Below are 10000 nucleotides of genomic sequence, written 5' to 3'. Positions count from 1 at the left end.
TGTTGCAGGTGCTGAAGATGAGCCGGCGGCTGGCGGTGTTGGAGCGGCAGAACCTGGAGCACAGGCAGGCCGAGACGCTGCTCTTCTCCCTGCTGCTGTCTGCCTGTCTGCTCAACGGCTGGCTGTGGCTGCGCAGATAGCCCCGTCTGCGCTCTGTCTGCGCAGACCCCCTGCAGATAGCCCCGTCTGCACTCTGTCTGCGCAGACCCCCTGCAGATAGCCCCGTCTGCACTCTGTCTGCGCAGACCCCCTGCAGATAGCCCGTTTGCACTCTGTCTGCGCAGACCCCCTGCAGATAGCCCCGTCTGCACTCTGTCTGCGCAGACCCCCTGCAGATAGCCCCGTCTGCACTCTGTCTGCGCAGTTTGCCTGTAGCTGCTCTGGGCAGCAGCACTTGCACTGAATGGCAATGCACTAAAATACAGATGGAACAGTCCAATGAAGAGGGGGGGGCGTGAGATGGATATTTGGACTGGACCATGACTGGGGAGAGGGGGGTACTGAGTAACTAAAGACTGCACTGACCACTGTCCACACACACACACACCACACTAAACACTAAACACACCACACACACACACCACACTGAACACACCACACACACATATACACACCACACTAAACACACACACACACACACACACACACACACACCGCACACACACACACACCACACCACACACTAAACACACCACACACACATACACACCACACTAAACACACCACACCACACACACACATACACACCACACTGAACACACCACACACACATATACACACCACACTAAACACACACACACACACACACACACACACATATACACACCACACTAAACACACACACACACACACACCACACTGAACACACCACACACACATATACACACCACACACACACACACACACCACACTAAACACACCACACCACACACACACCACACTGAACACACCACACACATATACACACCACACACACACACACACACACACACATATACACACCACACTAAACACACACACACATACACACCACACTAAACACTAAACACATCACACCACACTGAACACACCACACACACATATACACACCACACTAAACACACACACACACACACACACACACATATACACACCACACTAAACACACACTCACACACACACACACACCGCACTGCTGTGGACAAACGCTGTTAGGATGAGCACGTAACTGACAGGTGATCGGACACCGAGGCTGGGAGAATTTTGGCACAAATTGTTGTCTCAGATCATTTACCCAGCAGTCAGAGCAAACGCACAGGTAGGCACTACAGGAACAATGCATTATGGCTGTTTACAATACAATACAGCTGTTTAGGTGGCTAATGGAGTTGGTATTTATGTAAATCCTGAGGTTTCAGGTTTATTCAAAGCCTCGGGTGTGAAGCGTTCTGTTTTATCAGGTATACATTAACCGCATGATTGTTTTTTCCTCCCAGATATACAGCATCCCACTGCAGCCCCGCCTCCACTTTGATGTCACTTCCTGCATGTATTTGTGCCATTAATTTTGTAGTGAAGGTTTAACTTGCTTGTCTATAGATTTGTTTTTTATGAACCAGATTTGTTTTGTTATTAATAAACCAGATTTTATACACCTATTTAAAAACTTTGCATGGATCTCATTTGAATGTGAGTTTAACAGATAAATGTGGATTTGAATGGTTGCTTTTTTACCAAACCAATGTGTTCCACCCTAATGGACACACTGTTGAAGGATTAATTCAGCAATGGACAACATTTGAGTTAAACCACGTTGAGCTGAAACTGGGTTTCCGCTTGTGATGTGTTTCAGGGCAGGACACGTTTGAGATTAAAGAAGAAAAGGAAACGCATTGCGTTATTAGGAAATGTATTGTCCTTTTAATGATTTGAGTTTAGTACACAACGTGTGGAGAAATAATCAGTAAATAAAAAAGGATAAAAACAACATTCTCATGCTGCATTTCTCTTTAATTAAAAAAGAAACATTAAATTAATGCTAAATATGTAAACTCACCATTATGGGGAACATTGGCAAGAGTATATAAAAAAAAGATACCACAAGAGAGAACTGCATGAGATGAAGTTTGCAACATGAAATGCGGTCTGACTAAAAGAGAATATTTCTGTATGAAAATGGACCACGATCGTACAGTAATGAACATACAAAGCAGCATGTCTTTTGTAGACATTGAATCCTTGTAAATGTAAAATACTGAAAATAAAATGCATTTCAGCGGAATTACACATTCTTTATGTAACGCAGATTTAGTAAACATGTTCATTTTATGTCATTTTACTAATACATTGATTGATCTGTGGAAAAGGTGAAATGCTGGATATTGACGATCTGAAATCGCAGGTTCTGAGCAGAGCAGGACGTGAAATGAGACTTCAAGGTTTAAAGGCACTTGAGGAATAAACAGTCTCTGCTGCAGTGTGTGAAGGAGACTCACGCACACGCACACGCCTCGTCTGGGGGTAGGACAGGCACCTGACGCGGCACACGCGATACCCTACACGGGTCATGTGGCCCGGAGCGTGACCCAGAGCTCAGTCCACTGGTCATGCGTGTTCACTGTGAGGACCACGTATTCCAGATTATACTGTGTGAACTTGTACGACGCAAACACTCATTGACCTCCGCTAAAATAAAGAATCTGATTTTCAGAGGTGAAATGCAGGGCTGAACTGGAGAGGGGTGATTGTCCTGGGCCCTAACACTCGCTATCTGAGGGGGGGGGGGGGGGGGGGGGGGTGATTGACACTCACTATCTGAGGGGGGGCAGGGTGATTGACAGGGGGGCAGGGTGATTGTATCTGAAGCATCTTTTAAAAAAATGGTGACTGGTGCAGACATGTCCTTGAAATCCAGGAAGTACCAGAACCAGAACCAGAACCAGAACCAGAATCAGAACCAGAATCAGGAACGATATGAAGGCCGCTCGCGCCTCCCCCGTCACTGCGGGCCTCGTGCGGGAGACCCTGGGCTTCCCCCTGGAGCCAGTCTGTACAGTCCTCCGCCTGACCCAGGCCAGTCTGTACAGTCCTCCGCCTGACCCAGGCCAGTCTGTACAGTCCTCCGCCTGACCCAGGCCAGTCTGTACAGTCCTCCGCCTGACCCAGGCCAGTCTGTACAGTCCTCCGCCTGACCCAGGCCAGTCTGTACAGTCCTCCGCCTGACCCAGGCCAGTCTGTACAGTCCTCCGCCTGACCCAGGCCAGTCTGTACAGTCCTCCGCCTGACCCAGGCCAGTCTGTACAGTCCTCCGCCTGACCCAGGCCAGTCTGTACAGTCCTCCGCCTGACCCAGGCCAGTCTGTACAGTCCTCCGCCTGACCCAGTTACTGCAGAATGGGTCAGCTGACAAACGCCAAGCAGAGCCGGTGAGGAACAGACCAGTCACACTACACAGCGCTAATGCTAATGCAGCAGTACAGAACCAGTGCTAATGCTAATGGCAGAATCCGTGCTAATGCTAACCTGTTGTAATGCTAATTCTACAATACAGAACCTGTGCTATTGTTAATATGTAGCACCTGTGCTAATGCTAATGTGTAGAACCTGTGCTAATGCTGATGAGTAGAACCTGTGCTAATGCTGATGAATAGAACCTGTGCTAAAGCTAATGCTACCGTGTAGAACCTGCTCATTAGCAGTGGCAGTGCTTGTGTAGGGGCCACTTGCACTGTGGTTTCAGACCTTGCACTGAGGGTCTCGTTCCTGCTCTGCGTCCCCCCTACACTGGGGAACAGGTCAGATCATTAGCATGAATGACACGCATTTCATCCCCTGGACCCCATAAATACTGTTAAATGGGGACACTGACGGTCGTAAACCTCCTGAAGCCCAGCGAGGAGGGGGCAGGAGGCCAGAGGAGTGGCTCTCAGCCTGGTGCGGGGGTCTGAGTGGCTCTCAGCCTGGTGCGGGGGGCTGAGAGCCAGGCCAGACGGGGCTAACACAGCTGTGTGCCATCAGAGCCACAGACAGGAGGCCCTCGGGCGCGATGGCACTTACCCCCCCCGTTTACCCAAAGCACTCCAGGGTAGTGTGCCCTTAAAGGGGCAGCTCACCCAAAAATGTCATTAAAGTACATTTCCACTAAGAAAGAGTAGTGTCTGTCCATCCAGATAAGTTTCGCTGAAATTTGACGAGTTTCAGACTACAGCTCAACCCGATAAAACTGACCTCCCATCTTCCCGTGGCCTCAAAGTGCCAAAAGATTTATCTTTGTAAAATCAGAAGTAGTTCTTGATGAAACCGTGCACAAATGAAGCTCTGCGGATGTCCGGGAGTAACTGCAGGATTATATTTGGAGAGAGACGTTGCGGTTTAATTTTTGGTGCTTGAGGCCACATGAAGGATGGACACTACTCCCGGTACGGACACTACTCCCAGGGAAGTGTGGATTTAACACTAATCTACAACCCGCAACGAGACCCAGGACCAGCAGGGTCGCTCTGCGTTATGCCCAGGTCACAGAGAAATGTCTCCCACTCTCAGCTCAAAGCTTTCAGCCCAATACTATCTTACAGTGCATCACGGCGCTCAGGCGTTCACCTTACAGGATCATTATACAGTATTTACAGGTTTACAATGATTTCGCCATTTACAATTCCTACAAAAACTACCCAAGTGCCACGTTTAATATCTGTAAATATAAACTACTTATAAATACAATACCTAAAGACAGACTGTGAAAATCAACTTAAACACTTGTAGTAAAAAAAAACAACAACAAACAAACAAACAAAAAAGAGACGTAGTGCAATAAAAAAAAGGAGCAAACAGATTTGGTCCGACAGTCTGGGCCTGCGTCAGAGGGAAGGTCCAGGGCCTGATCATCACTCAGCACATTTAAACACTGAACGTCACCCACACACTGACAACACATCAAACAAGGAAAGGAAATAAAGAAAGAAGACAGAGGAAGATCCTTCACCTGTGTGTGTGTGTGTGTGTGTGTGTGTGTGTCAGAAGTGGGAGTGTGTGTGTTTAAGGGTAATGCAGTGGGTTTGAAGTGTGTGAGTGAGTGTGTGTGTGTTAAAGGGTAATGCAGTGGGTTTGAAGTGTGTGTGTTTAAGGGTAATGCAGTGGGTTAGGAGCGTGTGAGTGAGTGTGTGTTTACGGGGTTGGGTCTCTAAATGAGAATCTCCACCATCTCGCTGTCCACGTCCTGCTGTGACAGAGACTGCCCCTGTCCCAGAGACAGAGACTGCCCCTGAAACAGAGACTGCCCCAGAGAGAGAGACTGCCCGGGCGGGAGGGACAGAGACTGCCCGGGCGGGAGGGACAGAGACGGCCCGGGCGGGAGGGACAGAGACTGGGCCAGCGGTTGTGACTGTGGCTGCACCGGGGCCCTCCTCTCCAGGGTGCTGCTGTGATACGCAGGGACGTCTGTACGGGACACAGAACAGACCATCACACACACACTCACACTGCAGTATTACACTCACACACACACTCACACTGCAGTATTACACTCACACACACACTCACACTGCAGTATTACACTCACACACACACTCACACTGCAGTATTACACTCACACACACACACACACACACACACACACACACTCCAGTATTACACACACACACTCACACTGCAGTATTACACACACACACACACACACACACTCACACTGCAGTATTACACACACACACACACTCACACTGCAGTATTACACACACACACACACACACTCACACTGCAGTATTACACACACACACACACACTCCAGTATTACACACACACACTCACACACATACACACACACACACACACACACACACACACACTCCAGTATTACACACACACACTCACACACATACACACACACACACACACATACACACACACACACCCCAGTATCACACACACACACACACATGCACACATACACACACACACACCCCAGTATCACACACACACACACACACGGCCTGTCACACACACACACACACGGCCTGTCACACACGCACACACACACCCCAGTATCACACACACACACACACACACACACACACACACACACCCCAGTATCACACACACACACACACACACACACACACACACACACACACCCCAGTATCACACACACACACACACACACACACACACACTCACACACACACACCCCAGTATCACACACACACACACACACACACACACACACACACGGCCTGTCACACACACACACACACGGCCCGTCACACACACACACACACACTCACACACACACACACACACACACACGCACACACACAAACACACGCACACACACACCCCAGTATCACACACCACCGTTCTGAGGGCCGGACGAGGGCCAGAAGATCGGAGCTAAACCACCTGTCCCAGAACTCCCAATAAGAGAGCAACTCATCACCATCACCATGTGTATAAGGTGTGTGTGTAAGGTGTGTATAAGGTGGGTAAGGTGTGTAAGGTGTGTGTGTGTGTGTGTGTGTGTGTGTAAGGTGTGTATAAGGTGTGTGTGTAAGGTGTGTATAAGGTGTGTGTGTAAGGTGTGTATAAGGTGGGTAAGGTGTGTAAGGTGTGTGTGTGTGTGTGTGTGTGTGTGTAAGGTGTGTATAAGGTGTGTGTGTAAGGTGTGTATAAGGTGGGTAAGGTGTGTAAGGTGTGTGTGTGTGTGTGTGTGTGTAAGGTGTTTATAAGGTGTGTGTGTAAGGTGTGTATAAGGTGGGTAAGGTGTGTAAGGTGTGTGTGTGTGTGTGTGTGTGTGTGTGTGTGTGTGTGTGTGTAAGGTGTGTATAAGGTGTGTGTGTAAGGTGTGTATAAGGTGGGTAAGGTGTGTAAGGTGTGTGTGTGTGTGTAAGGTGTGTATAAGGTGTGTGTGTAAGGTGTGTATAAGGTGGGTAAGGTGTGTAAGGTGTGTGTGTGTGTGTGTGTGTGTAAGGTGTGTATAAGGTGTGTGTGTAAGGTGTGTATAAGGTGGGTAAGGTGTGTAAGGTGTGTGTGTGTGTGTGTGTGTGTGTAAGGTGTGTATAAGGTGTGTGTGTAAGGTGTGTATAAGGTGGGTAAGGTGTGTAAGGTGTGTGTGTGTAAGGTGTGTGTAAGGTGGGTAAGGTGTGTATAAGGTGGGTAAGGTGTGTAAGGTGTGTGTGTGTGTGTGTGTGTGTGTGTAAGGTGTGTATAAGGTGTGTGTAAGATGTGTGTGTATAAGGTGTGTGTGTGTGTGTAAGGTGTGTATAAGGTGTGTGTAAGGTGTGTGTAAGGTGTGTGTAAGGTGTGTGTGTGTGTAAGGTGTGTGTAAGGTGTGTGTGTGTGTGTGTGTAAGGTGTGTGTAAGGTGTGTGTTGTACCTGCGATGCGGTCGGGGATGTAGACAGGGCTAGGGCTGGCGAGGCGGGTGGGCAGGGGGCCGGAGGTCAGGGCGGGGGTGCCGGGCTTGGCGGACTCCTGGCCCGTCTGGGTGCAGCTGTCCCGGCTGCCCGTTTTGGAGTGTCCCGCGGCCATGGGGGTGGAGGACAGCACGGGGGAGGGGGAGGACGAGATGGACTCGGGCCGGAGCGAGTCTGTGCGGAACTCCGGGCCCAGCAGAACACCTGGAACAGGACAGAACCTTCAGAGCCTTTCCAGGCTAACTAATGAGCAGCCCTGCCTGAGGTTCCACCAACCAGAACCGCAGAACCTCACTCTGACAGCTGTCAATCAGCAACACCACTGAGGGACCCTGAAGACTGAACCCCAACTGGACCAGGACAGTTTCAAAAGGAGGAGCACGGAAGTGTACCTACTGCTTTGTTTACCTAAAAGCTAAAAGAACACACCCTACCCTGACTGTCATTTCCTCTGCCTCAGCCTTTCCCCACACACCTCCACCCACTGGCACAGGTCTCCCTCACGTCATCCTCATGGAGATCCTTCACAATCCTTCCCCTTGTCCTCTTTTGAATTTCATGCAGTTTCTGTTACCCCCCCAAAGAATCTTTTCATTATTGTTGTCCATCGTCCTCCAGGTCCTCTGGGGAGCTTCTTGGGTGAGTTGGACATCCTGCTTAGCTCCTCGCCAGATGATGGCTCTCCCCTGATCCTCCTGGGTGACTTCAACCTGAACTCGGGAGTCCACCTTTCTCTCCCTCCTTTCCTCTTTTGACCTTATGTTTACACATTCTCCTCCCTCCCACAAAGCAGGCACCCTTCTTGACCTTGAGCTGCACAACAACCAACCTCTCTGTAACACCACTCCATATATCTGACCACTCCTTCATCTCTCTCTTCCACTCTCTCTAACACCCATCCATCCTTCCCACCATTAACTTACACCACCCGTCTACCTCCACCCTCTCCTCTGTAATCCTCTCCTCCCTACAGTCTGTTTCTCTCGGTTGTCTACCGATTATGGTGCCACTACCTTCATGTCCTCTCTCTGATCGACCTTTTACCCCTCACTACCAACCCACCACAAGCATCCCTGTCCAGTCCTTGGCTTTCGGACACTCTACGAGCTGACCAAACCAAACTGCAGAAAATGGAAAAAGTCCTGTCAACCCAGTGACATGGCTTCCATCCTTGCCTTCCTATTTTCCTACTCTTCCTCCGTCTCTCTTGCGAAATCTTCCTTTTTTCTCTGTGAGCTGCCTATAAGCCTTGCAAACCGTTTTCAACTTTCTCCTCTCTTCTCACCACCCCTCCTCCCCCACCTCCCTCATCACTCACAGCTGATGGCTTTGTCTCCTTCTTTGAAAAGAAGGTAGATAACATCTGCAATTCCTTCTCCCTACCCTCTCCCGCTGCAGACCTTTCTAGCTTTCACAACTTCCTATCCTCATTTCCGCATGTCTCTGATTCTGACAGCTTGAAACTCACCACCCAACAACCTGACCCCATCCCCTCTCCTCTTCCGCAATCCATCTCTAACATCCTTCTCCCTTTTCTCTCCTTCTTAAATCAATGCTTCCCTTTCTATTGGCACAATGCCCTCTGGCCTTATGAGGGCCAGAGTCACTCCGCTTCTCCAAAAACCTACTCTTGACCCCTCCGCTCCGAACAACTACCGGCCTGTTTTTCTTCTACCTTTCCTACTGAAAACTCTGGAATGTACTGTCTGTTCTCAACGGTATACTCATCTCCTCCAGAACAATTATGACCCCAACCAGTCCGGCTTCAAGAGTGGCCACTCCACTGAGCCCACCCTACTCGTGGTCACCGAGGCACTCCACTCTGCTAGAGCAAAATCCCTCCCCCCTGTCCTCCTCTTCCTTGACCTGTCACCAACCTTTGATACAGTCAATCGTGAGATTCCGCTCTCGTTGCTGACTGGGATGGGTGTCGTAGGATCTGCACTCTCATTTTTAACTCACTACCCTCTCTGGTCGTTCCTACTGGGTGACTCTAGTAGGGACTGGGGTCCCACAGGGCTCAGTTCTTGGTCCCCTCCTTTTCTCTCTGTCCACCATATCTCTTGTTTCTGTTCTCTCTTTCCATCACTTTTTTACCATTGTTATGCCAGTGACAGCCAACTCTTTCTTTCCTACCCTCCTGATACTCAGGTGACCACGCAACACGTGTGCATTATATTACATTACATGTGTGCGTGTTGGCGAGGGCATGTAGCGTGGTGGCGAGGGTGTGTAGCGTGTGCATGGTGGTGAAAGGGTGTAGCGTGTGCATGGTGGTGAAGGTGTGTTGCGTGTGGGCAAAGGCATGTAGCGTGGTGGTGAAGGGGTGTAGCGTGTGCGTGGTGGTGAAGGGGTGTAGCGTGTTCGTGTGGGCGAAGGCGTGTAGCGTGTGCATGGTGGTGAAGGTGTGTAGTGTTCGTGTGGGCGAAGGCGTGTAGCGTGTGCATGGTGGTGAAGGCGTGTAGCGTGTGCGTGGTGGTGAAGGCGTGTAGCGTGTGCATGGTGGTGAAGGGGTGTAGCATGTGCATGGTGGTGAAGGGGTGTAGCGTGTGCATGGTGGTGAAGGCGTGTAGCGTGTGCGTGGTGGCGAGGGTGTGTAGCGTGTGCGTGGTGGCGAAGG

General features: G+C 49.9%; 2 protein-coding genes across 5 annotated transcripts in view; one reads left to right on the top strand and one right to left on the bottom strand.

Annotated features, from left to right (window-relative positions):
• Positions 1-1707, top strand: part of LOC133132352 (mitochondrial fission factor) — a 6557-nt gene extending 4850 nt beyond the window's left edge. For both annotated transcript variants that reach the window (XM_061247732.1, XM_061247731.1), the window contains exon 8: positions 9-1707. In XM_061247732.1, the coding sequence (XP_061103716.1) occupies positions 9-140 (132 nt within the window). In that variant the 3' untranslated portion in view covers positions 141-1707. The remainder of the gene's footprint in view (positions 1-8) is intronic.
• Positions 1708-2779: 1072 nt separating this feature from the next.
• amot (angiomotin) overlaps positions 2780-10000 on the bottom strand; it is a 42490-nt gene continuing 35269 nt past the window's right edge. For all 3 annotated transcript variants that reach the window (XM_061247728.1, XM_061247730.1, XM_061247729.1), the window contains 2 exons: positions 7342-7584; positions 2780-5414 (listed from right to left, as the gene is read on the bottom strand). In XM_061247728.1, the coding sequence (XP_061103712.1) occupies positions 5158-5414; positions 7342-7584 (500 nt within the window). In that variant the 3' untranslated portion in view covers positions 2780-5157. The remainder of the gene's footprint in view (positions 5415-7341; positions 7585-10000) is intronic.

Source organism: Conger conger, chromosome 7 (genome assembly GCF_963514075.1).
Source record: "Conger conger chromosome 7, fConCon1.1, whole genome shotgun sequence".
Classification (NCBI taxonomy): Eukaryota; Metazoa; Chordata; class Actinopteri; order Anguilliformes; family Congridae; genus Conger; species Conger conger.
Note: the sequence above shows the minus strand (reverse complement) of the source record. Positions and strands in the feature narration are given on the sequence as shown.